This window comes from Anoplopoma fimbria, chromosome 9 (genome assembly GCF_027596085.1).
Source record: "Anoplopoma fimbria isolate UVic2021 breed Golden Eagle Sablefish chromosome 9, Afim_UVic_2022, whole genome shotgun sequence".
NCBI classification, from domain to species: Eukaryota; Metazoa; Chordata; class Actinopteri; order Perciformes; family Anoplopomatidae; genus Anoplopoma; species Anoplopoma fimbria.
Genome location: NC_072457.1, coordinates 26,904,616 through 26,925,074, shown reverse-complemented (window position 1 = coordinate 26,925,074; position 20,459 = coordinate 26,904,616). Strand labels below are relative to the sequence as shown.

The following is a 20,459-nucleotide window of genomic DNA, read 5'->3' as shown; positions in this document are numbered from 1 at the left end:
TTTTTTAAGCATTCCCAGTGTTTAAGTTGCAGGTGTATTTTTTCTTTTTTTTTTCTTTTTTTCCCTGCTATCATGATTTCTGATTTTAATTTTATTCATTGTAATTATTTTCCTTTTTAAGAGGGCTGTGTGTGTCTGTATACAGTGTATGCTACTGAACAGAAAATGTGTGTGAGTTGGCTGTAAAAAAAGGCACAAACTGTCCTACGTAGGTTGGTTGTGTGTGCATGTATGAGTTTGTGTGCTTGACTGCCCTCAATTTAATTTCTCTTTATTTTTTATTTTTTTTGTTCCAATAGGTTCCGTTACTGTATGCTGATTTTTTTTCTTTTTTTTTTAGATGTTATTTTTTACTGCTTGTTTTTAAATACTTAAATAAAACATTGAAATTACCAGTTTTCTCTTTTTGTGTGTGTGTGTTTGGAGCATCACATCATGTCTGTCTGCCTTCATCACTTGATTCTCATGCTTTAAAATCACAGTGACATAACACACACACACACACCTGGATCACTCAGCAGTGGCTCCCTACAGGATGTCACCTCTGTCCTGCCCTACCTTTGTTTTGGTTCTGATGGATGTAACCACCGGTGAGGGAGCGCAGCGTCGTGCATCCTGCGGACCAATCAGGACGCTCCTGGCTGCAGCGAGGGACGAGCGCTCAGTGTGGGAGATGGCGCCCAGCTCCAAACCAGACAAGGACGACGGCAAGCAGAAAGCTCAGAGGAAACACAAAGACCACGTCGTGAAGCTTCTCATGCGTGGGAAGGTAGGCATGAACCCACGACATGTGAGGCATTAACCACGCAGAGAGAGAGGCGGGAGAACAACGCGTCCTCTGCGGCTAGCTGCTAACTAGCTCCGGAGCTAGCACCTGAAGCTAATGACAATCAGGTGGCTAATGAGCTAATGCAGCTCAGTGTGACACCCTGGAGTGTCCCCCTGCCTGTGTGGCAGTGCTCCTCGTTGTTTGCCTCTCTGTGTGTGGTTTGCTAACTTGCTCGTAGACATTTAAACGTAAGCAAACAGCGTGCTAGCTAAGTTACAGCTCCTCTGCGTTAGCTTCAGCAGGGCTGCACAGCTCATCATGAACCCTCAGCTAAGCACGTCACGTTAAAACACAGTGGATATACTGGCATGTGTGTGCTCAATCCTCTTTGAATACTTCATGTGAGGTGTGTTGCTGTTCAGGGCCTCCAAAGAAGCAGCATCTCCCTTGTACTTTGTTTTGTATCCTCAACTATCAACACCCACAGATCTGTTCATGTAACTGCAGTTTCCATGTCTTACAAACACGTTACATTACATTACAGTCATTTAGCAGACGCTTTTATCCAAAGCGACTTACAGGAAGTGTATTCAACATAGGTATTCAAGAGAACTACTAGTCACCAGAAGTCATAAGTGCATCTCCTTTCTTAAACAAGCATCTTAAAGCATAAACCAGAGCAAAAGTATAGTGCAGAGGCAAATTACTACGAAAACAATAATTGCAACAGACTAATACGAATATAGTAAGTGCTACAAACTACTACGAATAGGATAAGTGCAGTAAACGTTGATGTGGTTCGTGTTGCACTGTGTTTGTGTTTGTGTGTGACTGGTTATTATTGATTGGTCTACTTCTTAATCCACTCTCCTCTCTGTTCTGCAGCTGTCGGGACAGTTTTCTCAGCGTCTCTTCAGGAAGCTGCCACCTCGAGTTTGTGTCCCATTGAAGAACATTGTCAGCGAGGAGTTCCTGAGAGCAGGGTCAGTGTGTGTGTGTGTGTGTGTGTGTGTGTGTGATGCTCTGTCTCAATATGATCCTGCTAGTTGGGATTCACTGAAACAACTTTTCTTATTCGCAATACGATTATCTCAGACTTGTACTGGTCAAATACCAATGATTTCTTTTTTCCCAAATTTAAAATCGGTATACCTCATTGTGAGGAACTTTTTAGGATCAATTAATGACTGACTGAATTTCATTTATTAAGAAATGTAATTGAATACAGGCTCTGTCACGTCATGGACAGTACCTGTGCTGCTTATAAGGTCACTATGGGTGCAAATACTAATCTGACGTATGGGATGGTGCATCCCTACCACCCCTAGGATTGACTTTGTGTAATATTTTTGTGTCACTTTTTTGGTTCCAGACATGTCTTTCTTGGCTTCACCAAATGCGGCCGCTACATTCTGTCCTACACCAGCGACTGTGGAGAAGATGATGATTTCTCTTTCTACACCTACCATCTTTATTGGTGGGAGTTTAATCTGCACAGTCGGCTCAAACAGGTAAAGGAAAGGACTTGTACTCATTAACACCATAATGTGTTCCGTCCAAAAGATTCACGAATATACAGAGAAGGGCTCCTTAGATGCAATACAATGTCCTCCTGAGAGATCTTGTTCTTTGTCTCATGTCTGCTTTTCCCTTCAGGTCCATCATGTACGTCTGTTTGCAGGAGAGGAAATCTACAGCGACCTGTACCTGACTGTGTGTGAGTGGCCAAATGACCACTCCAAAATTGTCATCTTTGGCTTCAAGTAAGGAATAATAAGCAAATGCATCAACAACCATATGGGGCTTGAGCTAGTATTGTGATGTTGCAGTCTGTAGGTAATGATGAGTAATTTATTTGTGCATGTGTGGTTCTACCTGTCAGTACACGCAGTTCAAGCTCCGTTCTGATGAACTTAATGATGAGTGATGAAAACAACAGAGACATCTACATCACTATTGCCTCCATGCCTCCTCCTAAACCTTGCTCTTACTGCTGCCCAGTCCCCTCAGCCACTACCATACGCACAGGTAAACACACACACACACACACACACACACACACACACACACACACACACACATGGAGGGACGGACTACTTTACTGTTCTCACTGCCTCTATCTCTCACTCGTCTGATTTAATGCTTTTCTCTCCCCAGGAAGTGGTGAGTGTCTGGAGCATGGCTATGTACTCAATAGCAGGTACCAGGTGGTGTACCCGTTCCCCACTTTCCAGCCAGCTTTCCAGCTGAAGAAGGACCAGGTCATCCTGTTAAACACAAGCTACTCTCTAGTGGCCTGCGGCATCTCACTCTGCCCAGGTAACACATATACACAAATAGCAGTTTCAGCACATTTCTTTATCCTTGTTTGTTTCTTATGCCAAAGAAATCAGACCACGCATTTAAAATCATAATATGTTAGACTCTGTTTTCAGATAGGATGCACTACACACTCACAGTTACTGTGAGTAACTTTAAACTGGTTATGAAACAGTCTCAATGTAATACTGATGCCTCTTAATTAACTAAATAAGTAAATGAGAACATCAGCGAGAAAACTGGCTATTTCAACTATCCATCTTCCATAACCGCTTATCCAGTTAAGGGTCGCGGGGGTGCTGGAGCCGATCTCAGCTGTCAATGGGCGAAGGCAGGGTTCACCCTGGACAGGTCGCCAGTCTGTCGCAGGGCTGACATATATAAACAACCATTCACACTCACATTCACACCTACAGGCAATTTAGAGTCTTCAATGCACCTAAGCTGCATGTCTTTGGACTGTGGGAGGAAGCCGGAGAACCCGGAGAGAACCCACGCTGACACGGGGAGAACATGCAAACTCCACACAGAAGGTTGTCCAGCCCGGGAATTGAACCCGGGCCCCTCTTGCTGTGAGGCGACAGTGCTAACCACTACACCACCGTGCAGCCCCAAGGGGGCAGGCTATTTCAACTAGTTATTCTAAATACCTATCATCCGTGCCACCGGATCAGATACTGCGCAAAATAGGACGAAATTATGCAGGTTCATTTAAAACTCCTAAGTCAGACTCCGGCAACCAGCCCACTGTCGACAGACCCAGATCTGGCTTCGCTGCCACCTTGCCAGAAGCAGAGCTTCGCCTCGCTGCTGTGCCGGTTCTCGCTGGGAGGAAATACATACACCTTGATGCTGGAGGGAAGGGAAGCAGGAGAGAACCAGAACCAGGACTCAATAGCAGACATGTGGGCAGTAAAATGACACCTTTTCTTCAGGGACTCTGGTGTTTGGAAAGACCACCAGTTTCGTCCCCATGGACCGCCAAAATGAACACAGAATGAAAGTTACTTGTAGTAGCTTTAAGGAAAAGGGTCAGATTGGGTCATTTTGAGGAGTTACTAAATTTGATGGGAGGATTGAACAATTTCACATCACACCAGAAAATTCTGACATGCATTTCTCTGTTGCGTCTAAAATGCAAAATTGGTTCCACCATGTCACACTGATGAAGATAATATGACCAATTGTTGTGCTTGATACTCATTTTTATTCTCATTATCCGCACCTGTAAGATTTTTCCTTGTCAGTCTGATATTCTTTAGCCTAATTTAAGCCTCTGTTTGTATGTGTCTTTCAGGTAAGCAGGGTCAGTCATCGCAGATCCTTTACACAAAGAGAGCCGCTCTGTCAAGTCAAGTCTCCCCATCTCTTTCCTCCACCTCCTTGGCTTCATCTTCCTCATTACCTCAGGGATCTCCAGAAAGCCGACCGCCACCAAACAAACCTGCTCCAATTCCCTCATCTCCTAGCCAATCACAAGCCGCAGTTCGAGCCCGGGAGTTTGCAGCTGACCTCTTCAGGCGGGCTCAGGGAGGAGGTGGGAAAGAAAAGGAAGGCCAGTCAGAAAGGAGACCAGTTGATGGTGGTGAAAAAGAGGCAGAGCAGACACCAGGAGACAAAGGGATAAATGTAGAGAGGAGGAGAGACGAGGAGGATTGTATAGAGAGGAGGGATGAGGAGAGACGGACTAGTTTACCACAAGCGTCAACATCAGGTGGGAGCCACAGTTTGCCAGAGTGCCCTGAACAAGTCATGTCTCCTGCCTCCTCTTCCTCATCCCCTTCATCCCCTCCGACACCATCCTCATCCCAGGATGGCGGCCCCAGCGAACCTGGATATGTCAACTATTCACGTCTGCACTACCGCCTCCAACAGCCAGGGGCAACAGAGCAGAATGCAGGAGGTGAAGGAGGTGAGATAAAGAAGGGAGGACGCACAGAATGAGTGTGAAAAAAATAACCCTGCAGTCTTCAGCTGCTGAACAGCATTCTCCTTCTCTGTTTCTGTCTCTCCAGGTTATGAGGACGATAAAGTTCAGCTACCTTTCACGGTCACTGACCTTAAAGGACGGAACTTGCAGCTGGTCACCGGGCCGCACGATGGACAGGTGCGTGTTTGCATCAGTAAATCTGTGGCTGCATATTCAAAAACATTGGAATGTTCATCAAGTTGCCCAACTGGTTCTGGAAATACTGGAATCAATAGTCAATAATCAACTTAAGGCATTTATCTCGGAGCACTGAATCGGTCTGCTTTTACAAAAAATCCTTCTCCATCATCTCAACTGTTAAAGGAGCAATATACAACATTCAGAGCATTAACATAGCAGCAAACAACTATTTTCTATTTAAAAGTATAGTGGAGTAATGAATGAATGAAGTCGCTCCCTCTCTTTCTCTGTCTGTTGTTTTCCAAGCTTCACATAGCCGGACATCTGATACCGTTGATCATTCTTTACTCTTACAAAGGTTATTGTCTGTTTACAGAAGGGTTGCCTGTAACTTTTCAAGAGCTATTTATTAGAAAGAGATCCATGTGTGAGGGTAAAATCCCTGCTGGCTACAATGTGGGTTAGAATATTACAAAGTCTAAGGCGTCAGTTAAGTAAAAACAAACATAATTCACAAGTGTAAATAGTGAGGGGTTGTGTGTTTAATAAACCTTATCGTTAAACCTTTAATAAGTTTGCGTACGTTTCAACCTGTGTGTTCTTCTTGCAGAGTGTGTGCGTGGAACAGCTGACTCTAGACTTTGAGTATCTCATCAATGAGGTGATCAGGAGCGATGCCGCCTGGGCCCCTCAGTTCTGCTCCTTCAGCGACTATGATGTTGTGATATTAGAGGTCAGTACACACACACACACACACACACACACACACACACACACACACACACACACACACACACACACAGTACTGTGCACTTACACTGTATCTTAAAACAATATTGAAACAAAACACAGTTTTCCTCCAACATAGACAGGATTGCAAATTCAAAGTCTCATTAGACCTTCAGTCTTGGAGTTCACTGTATTTAACAGAGCTCTGTTGGGCCGTCACATTCCAAATCTAACTCAGAGGGTAAGGGTTTATTTAAATGAAGTTGTTGGAGACAAAGCAAGACTGTTTTAGTGAGTTTTATTTTGGTTCTAAAATACAGATTTTTATCTTTGTTCATTTTATTTTATTTTATTTTATTTAGATATTTGTTTCCTTTATTTTGAAGATTTTTCCTTTCCCTTTTGGTTTTCTTATTTTTGATTTGGTTCTCAAAATGCAAAACGGTATCTTTTATATTATCCACTTCATATTTGAAAATGCAAGAAATGCGGTTTGGGGGTTCTTTTGGTAAATGAAAACGAGCATTGACACAACGGTTTGCTCAACACATAATCTCGGATCCATAAACATATTTAAAAGAAGACGATGGTCCCGAAAAGTATTGCCCATCCCTATTTACTAAAGAGATATTTTTTAGCTCTGATGTTTCTGAGCTAAAAAAACAAGGAATGAAGACATTTTTACATTTGACCTGGACCTGTGTATGATGTGTATCAGGTGTGTCCTGAAACCAACACTGTGATGATCAACATTGGTCTGCTGTTACTGGCCTTCTCCAACTCGGATGAGGAGCACTGCAGGTACTTGTCCTAAATAAACCCAAAGTCTTCTCCATCTCTGGATCTGACACGTTTTTCTCTCCCCGCTTATCTGCTGTCCATTGCTTCTGTTCCCAGGCCAAACACGTATCACTCCAACCTGCAGGTCAGCTGGAACCTTAACACAGGTGTGTGTTGCACCGTGGGTGTAGGTGACCTTACAGAGGTCAAAGGTCAGACCAGGTAAGGAGCTACTGCCGCCCCTTCACACGCACACACCTTTCTGTCTGTCTTTTTCTTGTTATGCTCTCTTTATTCCTGTTGTGTTTAAATGTTACATTCTTTATCTCTTGTCAGTGGGAGTGTGTGGAGTTCTTACAGGAAGTCCTGTGTGAACACAGTGATGAAGTGGTTGGTTCCTGAGAGCAGCTCCCGCTACATTAATCGCATGACCAACGAAGCCCTACACAAAGGTTAGTTGTTTACACATTTGAGCACACATTCAGTGTCCTGATATCCATCACACACCCTCTAACATAGACCGCATACTGGATCAAAATGGTCCCCAGATTTCTTTGTGTGAGAATTCTCATTCCTCCAGGTCAAGGGTCAAATATAACTGGATTAGACCAAACCGCTTTTAATAACCTCTATTAAAAGCTGGAATGTTACCAGAAAGGAGTACATGTTTGCGAGTTAGTGTGTGAGAAAACATACTTTACTGACCATTACATTTAAGTACACTTTGATACATCACTGCTTTGTTTTAAAGACATAAAACCATCTTTTCATGTCATGCACCAGCATGTTACCAATAATAAATCACATTTAGACTTGTCAAAGCAGGAAAATACAGGTGTAACTCATATCAATTATGAACGCTATGCTACTTTTAAGTGTGTTCCCAGTAACAAGTGTCAAATGTCACAGCAGACATTTGACACTTGTTACTGGTATTATTAACAACGGTTCTGTTCTATTTTAGAGTCCTAGTAAGTCATTACATCGTGACAGTGAACCTGCCTGCACAATTTACTGTTTAAAGTTTCATAAATTTTAGAGGCACTGTTTTTTAGTTATTTAAGGAGGTTTGATGTCTGTGTGTGGACCGCATGTACTCCAGTCACTGTCTGAAGTTTTACAGTCTGATAACTTGTTTCTTGATTTGTGTGTGTAGCTAAGTGTGAATTTTAATTCACTCACTCATTTTCTCACCTGTAGGCTCGTCCCTGCAAGTGTTGGCAGATAGTGATCGATGCACCTGGATTGTATTATGAAGAAAGAAGAAAGTGTCAAAGCAACAGACACAAAAGCACACACAGATACACGTCGACGTGGCCTCATTGTCACTATGGAGCTCCACCTCAATCTGGGGAAAAAACTGTCACGGTCAGCAACTGTGCTTTGGTAACATGTAGCTCAAACACGTGTCAAACTGAAACCAAACAAGGAACTCTATAGATGCTATAAAAATGAAGTTTTTTGGATGATCCGTTTTCAATTTTATTTCTTTTGTTGTTTTCGTAAGTGTGTAAAGCATTATTGCAACCACCCAAACCAAGAGCTGGACTGAACGAAGATTTTGTTTTTACATTTAGTTTTTTTCTACATAAAGGCGTTCTGTTATTGTAGTGAGTGTTTCTTTTGCGTGTGTTTGTAACTGAACGTATGCAATAACTGCACCTGTGTGATGTTCACCAAGGGGATTTCATCCAGAGAATTAGTGCGTGTGGATGTATGAGTGTGTGCATGTTTAATGTGTATGTAACATTTGACAGATTCTGCTGCTTCTGAACAAGTTGTTTTGTCGCCTGGTCTGGACCAGTTCAGTCTAGCTGTGTTGGTTCAAGACTGCAGTATTTAAAAATAAGAGAAACTGAATCCAGAGCTGCGTCACTTGACTCTTTAAGATCTTTTTTTAAACCCATTTCATGGAAGCTGAGGGTTGTTTTGGGAGGGGGGTGGGGGGGTCGAGAGCTCAGCTGGTTTACATGCTGTATGTTTACTGGCATGAACTAAGACTAGGTTCTATTGGGATATTTTGTGAAAATAAAGCGTTCAAAGTTCCTTTGTGAGTCTGTTGAATGATTCTGAAAACGGTCTACAATGTGAAATTTGCATCGTGGTGCTTGAATTCCTTTATACTTGCGTGTTAACTCTAGTTTTTGCTTAAATTCTCATGAATTACTGGATTATTTGTTCTCCTAAAGTTAAAATAATAGGAAAATATATCAGTTAGTGGTCTGTTGACTGATTTTACACAGAATGTTTTGATTTCTCATCATGAATTCTACTCAGCTTGTAAAAAACAATTATATATTGTCTTCTGAAGCTCTTGAGGAGATTTCTAAAATTAACCTTATCTCCTCATCAAGGTTAACTGGACCGGCAATAACCGAGGCCGGATACATCATGTTTTGAGGTTTTAATAATACAAACGTCCGGCAGTTCCATTTCTTGTGAACGTGATATCTCTGGAATATCTTGAGCGATTTCTTCATATTTGGCACAAACTACCAGCTGTACTCAAGGTTGAAATAAAATGGGTCACTGTGTCTTCACACATCATGTTTTTGGCCTTAGCTCAAGAATTCACACCTTAATTATGACAATAGGATCAAATGATAAAGCCATGACATTTTAGACGGATGTTAAATGTAACATGAGTGGCTGAGGTAAACAATCGCATGGCCGTATTTCTAGAAACAGAAGGCCTGTGTTAGAAGTGGACATTTAAGAGGCAGTGCTGATTGAAGAAAATATGCTACTGTGTTGCATTATGGGAAAGTCTAAATACAGTATTTTTTTACCTTGACTCATTCTGAGGATATCTCAGTCTCTTATGCTTCTTTTTTTAATTTATCTCTTGTGAGTTTTCCAACTTTATGAAAGTGCAATTCTAAGTATCTGGAGTAAGGGGGAGTACATTGAAGGGGTCACAGGCCCATAATATTGAAGGTGATGTGTCACCATGAACAAAGTCTTGAGTTGTCCCATGAAGAAAAAAATATGGCACAAGTTTTTTAAAGCAATCACATCCTTTTAGTTAACAGTGAGAATAAAGCTACAAACGGAGATCACAGATTTCAGTACAAAGGTCTTCAGAATCACATCAAGAGGATTTAGAAGAGGTTCAGCAGCAAAAGCAGAAATCAAGGTCACAATTTGTTATACTAGTTACATGGCGGGTGGCAGTAGTTTTATTTTGTTGTCTTCTCTTACCGTATGAATAAATGTAAATATATCTTTGTTTACTCTTTGGTGGGATCTTGGTAGTCAGACCATCCTGAAGGACAGAACAACATCTGCTCACACCATGTGAGAAGCTGCTGGTTGAGCATGTGCTCTTTGGAAAAGGTCCATCTAGAAAGCCACCATAGTCACATGCCTGGTCCACTGTCAGGTTAAAAATATAGTTCAATTATCTAGATAGTGCACAGAGCACAACGTATTTCTTAAGGCAATAATGGTTAAACAACATTCAAATAGTTTGGATATCTGACAATGTTCACAAAAGGTACACAATATAGGTTATCTACAAAATGTTCAACGGTGATACCCAGAAAATACACATCTACTTTGAGACAAAAGAAACGTTGAGATAGCTGTAGCTGGAACATCAAGCTGGTACAAAGGTTGCCATGGATACAGTGTAGTTAGTGCTGCTGATTGGGTGGGATTAGCTTTGACCTTGTCCTGTTGTTTCTGTGAAAGTGTGCGTGGTGGTCCAGCAGTCTGTCCTGTGTGTGTGTGTGTGTGTGTGTGTGTGTGTGTGTGTGTGTGTTCGTGTAAATTAGAATTTAAAATAACGAATGGATGGATGGAAGAAGAAGAACAGCAAACTGGGCAGAATCATCACAACAAGGCTTGACTGTCAACATTTCTGTTCTTTTTCACAGCTAAATATTCATGACAACACCAAGACTACTTCACAGGACCTTCATTTATTAATCCACCAACACAGAATATATAGAATACAAGCTTTTTTTTTTCAATCTCTCAAAGGCACAGGGTATCAGTTAATTGGCCAAATTAATAAGAAATGACATGATTTAAAATATGGCATCCACACACAGCTGTGAATCAACATCCATGTCCCAACAAAATTCATAATGCAGTATCATTCCAGATGCTACACTGAGATTAAAAAGTATATTTCAGACAGTTGTGTTCATTAAAGTCCAGCTTGCCTGCATAGTCACTGCTTTAAAGGCAAGGTAAGAGATATTTTGGATTACAATGAAGAACACCGGGGTCTTCTGATCTCTCCACAGGAATCAGGTCAGTGGTTAAGGCCGGGCAGGAGGGAATCAAGACTATGTACAAGATCGATGAGGCTGGACAGGAGTGGCTACAGGTAACTAGCCACCGGATAAACAGGGAAGGCACAGGGAACGAGGCAAGGACTGTAAAATATCAGGCGAAGGCAGAGAGATAAAGAATGGCAGCAGCACAAAAGTACAAAATTGGCAAAAGGCTTTTCCACTTTTTCACATGATTACACAATCACACCGGAACCACAACACGCTCGACACCAAACATCAGCTGTTTGCAAAACCCAAAGCGTACACAGGGTGACAGAATGGGATGGCATGATGTGAAACTTAAAGCAAAGGTGTGTGTTAAGTGTGTGTGTGTGTGTGTGTGTGTGTGTGTGTGTGTGTGTGATAATTCTCCGAATGTGTAGCTAAGGTGTTGAGCTGTCGGTCAGAGTGTGCAGATTGAAACTCGTTCGGGGCAGCTTGGCGGGCGGCTCCATCGGGTCCTTCTCGTCGTCCATCGCACTCAGAGAGCTGGACTGCAGCACCAGATCGCCGCCCTCGTCTTCGCTCTCCTCTTCCTCATCATCCTCCTCTTCTTCTGATGGAGAAAGGCATTAACATGGCATTAGGTGACCCGATGACAGGGCTGAGGGCAAAACTTTGAAACTGATCATATATGTGAGGACAATCACGGCGTAGTTACCTTTCTCCATGTCCCGAGAGATTCGGCTCTTGACGGTGCTGGCAAACTGCAACACAGAATAATGATTGGACATTTTATAAACGTGTATCACCATGTGCAGACTGACACTATGTGACCGTATGTGCCGACACGTACTTCTCCCATGACCGCAATGGGTGTCACTCCTTTAGCCTGGGCCACCCTGTGTTCTATCAGGTAGTACATGTACTCATCATACAGCAAGCGGATCAGGTGAAAGGAGCCGAAGCTGGCAGCACTGCGCAGAGTCAGGTCCCGGATCACCATGGAGCTGTTCAGAAAGCAGAGAAGACAGTTATCTTCCACGTAAAACCACATATTTTTATATATATTTATTCTGTTTTTCTTTTCCCCCTCACCTATAGAAGGACCAGTTGAGCAGGAAGACCTTGGCAGCCTTTGGTAGAGCGGCAGAGTTGTGCTCGTAGGGCTTCAGGGCCTCGGAGACGACACCGTCCAGCCAGGTAGCCCACTGCTCAAGAGAGTTTTGCTGCTGCAGCGTCATTTTAAAGTCCTGCTCCAGCCGCTGAACCACACGGTCCTCACACTGACAAACCCAGGATGCCTGCTCCTAAAGGGGAGGGGGGGGGACGGACAGTGTGAGGTTTCTGCTTTATACACTAATGTACAGTTATGGATGGGAGGGTGAGATAGTAGCACTCACCTGTACGTTAGTGAAATCAACGCGGTTGAGGTCTGAGAGCATCTGGTTGATCTGGGCTGTGTTCTGCAGGACGGCACGGGCCGCCTGGGCCAGGTGGTTCAGGCTGGTGTAGCGGCGCAGCGTCTGGGAGAAGGAGTTCACACACACCACCTGAAGGGACAGAGGGAGGAGAGGGAATGAAGGGAGACATAAGAAGATGGCGCATGTCGAGCAGCTGAAGTCGCCCAAGACATTGAAGCTCAATGGATATGCCAGATGTGAACTGTCTGAACTGGATCTAGACATCTTCCGGATGGATCTGAAACGCTGCTGTGTATGAAAAAGGAAAGATCTAGAAAATGGATGCAGAGCTCTGTCTTAATAACTAATCAGTGCAGAAAGCATGCAAATACCTTTATGCGAACCATCTCTTCTGGGATGTTCATCATGGCGCCTGTCAACCAGTTCTCCAGACTCTTGGCAAAGTTGCGAATGGCCTGAGTTAAGGCACCTGAGGGAGGGATGGTGGTGATGAAGAGAGGATAAAAAGAGAGAGAGAGAGAGAGAGGGTTTACATTCAAACCCCTGAATTTGCTGCCGGATTAAGTCCCCTATGCTGTAAATGAGTCAATCAGTCTTGATTGCCTCACTTAACAGTTTTGTATACAGGCCTCTAACGGGTCTTACAAACTTACTAGGGATGGGTCTGAGTACATCAGGGATGAGGATCTCCACCAGAGTCTGGTAGAGCAGGTTGTCGCAATCTTTGGTCCAGCGCAGCACCGGCTCATACTTACACAACACCACCAGGCAGGATTTGGGCAGACGCTTCTCAGACTCGTTGTGCCTGGAAGAGGAGAGGACACGACATCCATACCAGTTACAGCAGCGGATGAGGTACATGTGCTAGTATTATTATATATTAATGACGCTTACAGGTTGAGTGATTCTGGGTCACTGCTCTGGCTGAACCTCCAGAAGGATTTCCACAGTGTCTCCACGAGGGTGAACTGCAGGTTGACCATCACGTCCAGAATGGCCTGTTGGGGGATCACACATAATACCACGGAGGTGTCTTAACCATCTTAACACTTCTGGCTCCATGATCTGCTCGACAGTGTCTGCCTTTGTTAAAGCTGTGTGATAACAGCAGCTACATCAAGGCTATGACTTGTGTATGTGGACAAAGAAGAAAGCTAAGGTCAGTGTGTGTGTTTGCTGTCGTTGTCCATGACTGCCTACCTCACAGTGCTCCCTGTAGAGAGTCTGAAAGGCCTTGAGGTGCTCTAAGAGGATCCCATCAGGCAGGGTTCGATCCTGCACATCAATGTCCACAAAGTCTGGCAGCGGCCTTGATGGCTCTGCACAAGAGACAGCAGTTGTTCACGGCTTGTATATCGGAGTAACAAAACTACCAAGAACACTAATCAAAAGTATTTGTTTCTTTTAAATAAAATACGAAAAATGTTTTTGCAGAGTGTAGGCATTGCTCACCAAGAAACTGCTGATACTGTTGCACCTGCGCTGAAATATCACAAAGTCCCGAGGCCTGCTGACCCATCCCACCTGAAGTCCCATTGGAGATCCCCTGGGCCTTATGAAGTGGCTTTATCCTATTGGACAGAGTACCCATCAATCAGAGGACAATGAGAAAGCGTCACAGGGAGGCACTTGAAACAAGCTGCAATTGCTTCGTAGGCAAAGCGACTGATACATCTTGTTCGAATGGATCATCTACCAAAAAGATGCACTAAGTGTTGTTAAGGGATATAAGTACACGGCCTCCTGTGGATACCTGTTTTTTTGAGAGAAAGGCTGCTGCCTCATCGCCATGTGCTGTTGTTCATCCATCAGTCTGAGCAGTGCGGAACCAGATTTGATCCTCAGGCCATAGTAGTGGTACTTTGAGTTCCCTCTGAAACACACACACGAGTTATGACGATGCCCTGAGATGCTCGTCTAGCAAAATATGTGTGTGTGTGTGTGTGTGTGTGTGTGTGTGTGTGTGTGTGTGTGTGTGAATACCTGGTCCCTAATCTCCGTGTTCTTAGCCCCATGAAGACCGACCTGATGAGTTTGCCGAAGGATGCAGCATTAACAGGTTCTAGTTTCTGCTCCTGGCAGTGCAGCAGGTAGTGGTAGTAGAGGGTGCAGCGAGGTAGACTCACCCCCTCCGCCCCCTCATAGTTATCACACAGCCACTGCACCTACGGAGGATGGACGGTGTCAGAGTGTCATTTTATGAACTTTAATATTTCAGATTGTAACCAGTACATTGTTCACTTTGAACTTGAGTACTCACAGTAGCGGGTGGGGCACGAGAGTTAGGGCTGGAGAAAGTCTGTCCTCCACCTGCCGCTCCTCCTCCTCCTAACATATAACCTCCCTGAATGACATAGCCCCCTCCACCAGCAGTAGCTCCCCCACAATTGGCTCCCGCTGTTGCCACAGAAACCGCCTGCGATGTCACAGAGCCGGTGATGTCTGACTCAGTGCTGGGCGTGGTCTCGTAGTAGGAGGAGGAGGAGGTGGGAGGGGTCTGGGAGTAGAGGGGCGAGTTGGAGAAGGGGTAGTTGCTCGATCGACTGGACAGGAAAAGACACACACAAACACGAACACAAACACAAACATATAAACGCACAATAGACACAGCTGTGTGACTAGGAAAGTAACAAGTTGTGTGTGATAGATCGTGTGTGTGTGTGAGCATGTCTATGTCAACATGCACACACAGTGGGTACCTATCTACTCACATGGAGGACGTAGTAAAAGTCACATCTCCTCCTCCGTCCACATACTGCACCTGTCCAGAGTACACATGCTCCACCTGGACAAGAATCAAACAGGAGACTTAAAGAAGAAGTCATTCAATTTGAGCCACTTTAGGGCAACAAAAAAAAAAACAAGGTCAAACAACACCCTATTAACATAGTATTACCTTTTGTTGTATGGTAAACGTGTTAGCAAACAGTTGTCTATTACACAACTAGGAGCATGTATATACCAAGTCTAATCGGCACACGCTTATAGCTCTGTTCTTATAGCTCTGTTCACCAGCTAATCACTAGCTTTGTCTGTGTGTCATTATGTGCAGGGCAGATAGCGTATCATGACATCATATTTAGAGCTTTTTAGCTGAGAACAGCTGCCTGCTGCTGCTGGAAACATCATGAATCAGTGTGATGATAATAAATCAACCATTTTTCCATTAAAACTATGCACACTGCATATTGTTGTTCTACTGACTAAAGAGTGCTTTGCTCCATATCTGGGTCAGGGTCAAGAGGGTTTTTTTCAGAAACCATCCTGAAAAATAATTGTAAACCGTCAAAAATTCTAAATGTTATCCTTTTACTTTGTCGGTGTCATCCATAGAGGTTATTTACATAAAATGACACAGGGTGGCCAAAAAACAATCCTAACAGCTCATTCATTCACTCACAGAGGTGACCTGCAGAGTTCAGTTTTCAGGTACATCACAGACAGCCTGAGGAGGCCGTAGTGATGGAGGGGAAAAGACATGCAAAGAAGGCAAGCGTTTTTTTTTCAAAATGGCTTTCTCTCCTACATTCCTCTCTTTCTATCTGCCTGTAGCAGTGAGTAAAGCCGATACTAAAAGATGCATAATCAAATTACCTTTTATTAAATGCATTTGTTGTATATTGTCTTACATGATAAGAGATATTTTTTTTGTATGTCTGTTTACCTCCTGGCTAATGTGCACAGACTGTGGATTGTTGATGTGCACAGACTGTGGATTGTTGATGCGGCCAGACTGAATCCTCTTGGCTGCCTGCGACACCGCCTGCAACACTGACCTCTGCAGGTGAGTAAAGCCACAGTGTCAGATAGGACTATGGGTACCCAGCCATTTTGCTGTGACATGCCCCTACCTGGTCAAATGGTAAATAATTGGTGTTTGTGTATATGTTTGCATCTTACCTGCTGGGTGGACTGCACTGGTTGGACCACCTGAGTAGGACCACCAGGGGCAGGTGGGCTGGAGTCTGACAGGCTGTCATTGGAGTGAACAGAGCCCTCTATGGATGCCAGAGAGAGAGAGAGAGAGAGAGAGACAGAGGTTTCATCAGATTATTGAACAAATCAATAGAGAAATCACCCAACCATTACCACAAGATCAGTACTCACGGCACACTGCTTCCAAATCGTAATAACAGTCACCGCAGAACATCTTACAACAAAGTTTTTTTTTGGTTCCACTGAGGAGAGACTGATAGTGAGGGAGGAGAAACGAGTGCGTATGTCCAACTCTGCTTTCATCCTTATATCTTGCATGCAGAAGGACAGCCTTGGACAGCTAATCTCCACAGATGGAGAGAGGAATCACTCCATCTTGTAAACATGCAGATCAGATGAGAGAGGGAAATGAGAGATACACGAGGGGCGATGGATGGAGGGAGAAAACAGAGGATGGAGGGTGGTAGGAGGAGAGGGTAATATTGACTTCCTTGTAGCCTTCAGGTGAGAAAACAATTTACTTAAACTGTTTTTGCACCGTCCTGCTCCCACTGTGCTGCTGTTAACTGCTGTAAACAAACCTGTAGTTAAACTTTAGCCAGCACAACTCTGCACTGCCCAACACTCAATTTAATGTTTTCATTATGATAAGGGATGAAAAGTGATTAACTAACTGTTCCTTCCAACCTGGCAGTTTGGAAAGTGGATCACTTTTGTTTTAAACAACTTCAAATTCCTTCAATAAGACACTTCAGAACCAATGAATACTTAATATGTTCCTTAGAGGTTACAAAGTGTTTCCCCTAGGCTTCTGTCTAAATACCTAATTAGTCACTGCTGTCTGGTGGGAACCTTTTATACATACAACTCTAATATCATAAATCTAGCCAGCAATCATACATGTGGATTCATTGAACAAAAAAGCACAAAAGCTAAAGTATAACTCTTTAATAGTGCATGATTACTGCGTGAGCTGCATAACTGTACTGATTAGAGCCCAGCTCTTTTTACTGCAGTCCAGAGATATGAGGGAGGGTTAGGTTTATAAAGCAAAGTTATTCAAACTTAGTGGCCCTACTTCATGAGTGTTTGACAAGCCCCGGGCCTGTGAGTCTCACTCTGGGTAAAAGTGCACAGTGTTACTTGATACTAGCAGGCAAAAAGATCTACGAATAGACAGCCCTAAAATAAACATTCAGATAGACACCAGTGTTGGGCTCAGTTTTCTTTCATATCCACTAGGTAACACCATATTTTAAAAGCATATTTTAAAAGCTTTACTAACACATTTGTTTTTTTAATTCAAATTTAGTTTTGGAAAAGCAATTGTCTAAATTAATAACATCTGGAAATAGTGAAGCCTCGTAAGCATGCATTACATTAATCACCTTAGATACTCTCTTATCTTATATTTTGTACAACTGTAAATGCTCACTTAAAACCATGTTGATTAAATGTAATTGAAAAAAAACGTCATTGTACCACAGACTCTCTATAATAGCAAAAGCAGCAGAGTAGAAGTTAAGTCAGGTTCTATCCATCAGCCATCCACACTCCAATGTTCGGGACTACGCAGCCTAGCAACCATGTCCATCAGCTTATTACGTCCTCATAATATATGCACCACCCAAACAGAAAGGCAATTCTGGTGGGAATAAGATCTCTGCTTAAACTACATCTAATCAAACTATTATGAACAAGGAAAGCAACTAGGTAGGGCTTAAAACCTGTAATCTAAATGGCCACAACACAATGAACTAACAAACATTATCATATCTAATTATTACTATAATGTGCAGAATGTCAAATAGTTCTTAAATGTCTGTGGATAGCAGTGTAATAGCAGTGGGATAAAGATCAGATAATGGCCTTGAGCTTGATGCACATTTAAGTGCCACAATTCTAACTTAAGTCAACCAATTATTACTTAGAATGTTGATTATTTATTTGTGGTGCTAGTTATTCATGAAGTAAAATATTAATTGATTGTTCATTAAGTCTATAATATGTAATGAAAATAGTGGAGATGCCAATTTCAACGTCCTAGAACCCAAATTGACATTTTTTATTTTTAATGTCTAACCAACAGTCCAAAACCTAAAGATAATCCATTTACATTGATGTAATGTAAAATTGATGTAAAACAGAGGAAAGCATGAACCAGCAAATATTTGGGCTTTTTCCTTGATTAATGATTTAAATATTTACTTCATTATCAAAGTTGTTGACAATTCATTTTCTGTGGATTAACTAATGCACTTATTGTTTAAGTACTGTTTGCTACCACTTTGATCTAACTTTTTAGAGATTGAGGCCCTGGCAACTAAAGACTTTATATTTGTCGTCATTTTAAAGATAATTAGAATAAAATCATCTACAACTCCAATCTGCACCGTTTGATAACTAGAATTGATCACAATGTACCAGTCAATCTCCCCGTCTCCAGCCAGGATCCAGCCTGTTGCTTTTAACCCCTTATACATTGACTTGATCCTAGATAAACTGATGCTTTTCTCAGACTGCATTTCATCTTCTGCTCTCCTGCTGCTAGAAAAACGACATAATGTCTGTGTGCACAGTATGTAGGATGCAGGTATGTGTCAATCATTACACGGTCTCTCACCTGTAACAGTTACTATGATGTACTGGGGCGAGTTGCTCTGACCATTACTTTTCTGGACAGCAGAATGCTGGATATCTGGGTTCACATAGTGCTGCGTGGGCGTCGTCAGAACCACTGCCTTCTGGCTCTGGCTGGTGGGTGGCGCTTGAGAACAAAGTGCATCCTGTCCTGTTTTTGAGGCGGCGGACGATTGGTTGGCCGATACAATGGTTCCAGAGGTTGGTGGGATCTCGGACAGGAAGTGTGCCGTCTTTGCAGATGAGGTTGTGGTGGCAGGAGGTGTTGCTATGGTTACCGTGTTGGCCTGCTGAGGCTGAAGGTCCTCAGAGTATCCGGAAGTTGCCATGGCAACCAATGTTTTGAGGGCACCAGTTCTGTGGATATATAAAAAAAAACAAAAAAAAGAAGAGACATGCCCTCATTAAACAAAGTGCCACAAACATCCATAACAACACACTTTTTGGGGGCATGTTACTCGACACCTCTATGATTGGGGCCACACACACACACTGAAACAAACATGTGCACACACGTGGAGCATGAACCAGAGGAGGAAGTGGGGCTCTTGATGGAAACTATCAGCGGCCTAGAGCGTTTCCTGTTTGCTCCAGTACACAACACACATTAACAGAAGCAAGGAAATACATGCTCAAAGCAAAGTGGAATAAAAACAGCTACAGGCCACAGTGAACACTGGATAGTACCATGTGAGTGAACTCATATGCCTCTTTGGACCCACTGTCAGTCACAACTTTAGGCCATCCCACAGGCACATAAGCCACTCCTGCCTGAGCCAACAGGCCAACAAGACAACCAGAGGATCCTCCGCAATGTCACTACAGAAACTTTACAAAAGTCTCCAACACAGCATGAAGCACAGTGTGCACTCATGTCTCAGCACATACACCTCCTGGAGGGCTGAGCTCCGTGTGTCCAGCCTGTGTTCAGTGTTCAGTGTTGTGAGGGTGGTGAGGACTCATAAAGTGAGCAGAGAGGAGTGAACTCCCCCTGAGAGAGGTGAAGGAGCCCCAGCTAGCCGCTAGTCACTGGGGTAGGAAGGTGTAGTGAGTCCTTAACCTTAACCACTAAAGACGTGTCATTATCATGTCACCATAGTCGAAACTGTAGACTTAAAGAATGTCATTCTAACACAGGAGCAACAAAGTCCGCTCGGCTCTCCAACACACCGCCATCTTGTGCTCCTATCAAAGCTCTGACATCGCCATAACAACAGTGAGCCTTTGAGAGGAGGCGAGCGACCGACGAGCGACACCACGTTAACGCCGACGGTTGTACAAACAAGTACCACATACGTAATAAACAAAATAAATATAAATAAATGATAATTCTGAAATATTTAACTTTTTCACCTTATGTTTATCCCAATATTATCCTTTTAAGTCGTTGAAGTATTTTTTCCCCTTTAGATTTAGGTTGTTGTTGTTGACTCCCGTTGCTTGGTTCTTGTCGCCAGGACTACCGTGTCTATGGCGCCTTGCCTTCACCGGGGCAACTGTTGCTACCCTCTCGTCATCGCTCCGCCCTA

General features: G+C 43.3%; 2 protein-coding genes across 4 annotated transcripts; one reads left to right on the top strand and one right to left on the bottom strand.

Annotated features, from left to right (window-relative positions):
* The first annotated feature begins 519 nt into the window (after positions 1-519).
* dcaf15 (DDB1 and CUL4 associated factor 15) lies at positions 520-8,663 on the top strand. The gene is made up of 13 exons (XM_054604359.1): positions 520-769; positions 1,655-1,752; positions 2,142-2,280; positions 2,426-2,532; positions 2,652-2,797; positions 2,927-3,088; positions 4,386-5,000; positions 5,104-5,195; positions 5,809-5,931; positions 6,646-6,728; positions 6,825-6,929; positions 7,044-7,159; positions 7,908-8,663. The coding sequence occupies exons 1-13, from the start codon at positions 536-538 to the stop codon at positions 7,961-7,963; spliced, it is 2,076 nt and encodes a 691-aa protein (XP_054460334.1). The 5' UTR covers positions 520-535; the 3' UTR covers positions 7,964-8,663.
* A 1,933-nt stretch (positions 8,664-10,596) lies between these two features.
* rfx1b (regulatory factor X, 1b (influences HLA class II expression)) lies at positions 10,597-20,380 on the bottom strand. 3 transcript variants are annotated; one of them, XM_054604136.1, is made up of 18 exons: positions 20,284-20,380; positions 18,914-19,287; positions 16,255-16,352; positions 16,019-16,132; positions 15,066-15,139; positions 14,615-14,897; positions 14,338-14,519; positions 14,108-14,227; positions 13,807-13,925; positions 13,555-13,673; positions 13,249-13,352; positions 13,008-13,159; positions 12,726-12,823; positions 12,334-12,483; positions 12,029-12,240; positions 11,787-11,940; positions 11,652-11,697; positions 10,597-11,546 (listed from the first exon to the last, which is right to left on the bottom strand). In XM_054604136.1, exons 2-18 carry the CDS (start codon positions 19,257-19,259, stop codon positions 11,374-11,376), a joined length of 2,544 nt encoding a protein of 847 aa, XP_054460111.1. In that variant the 5' UTR covers positions 19,260-19,287; positions 20,284-20,380; the 3' UTR covers positions 10,597-11,373. The 3 variants fall into 3 exon arrangements, with proteins under 3 accessions (XP_054460111.1, XP_054460112.1, XP_054460113.1); XM_054604137.1 differs by having other exon boundaries at positions 10,597-11,543; XM_054604138.1 differs by lacking the exon at positions 16,019-16,132.
* Positions 20,381-20,459: the final 79 nt, after the last annotated feature.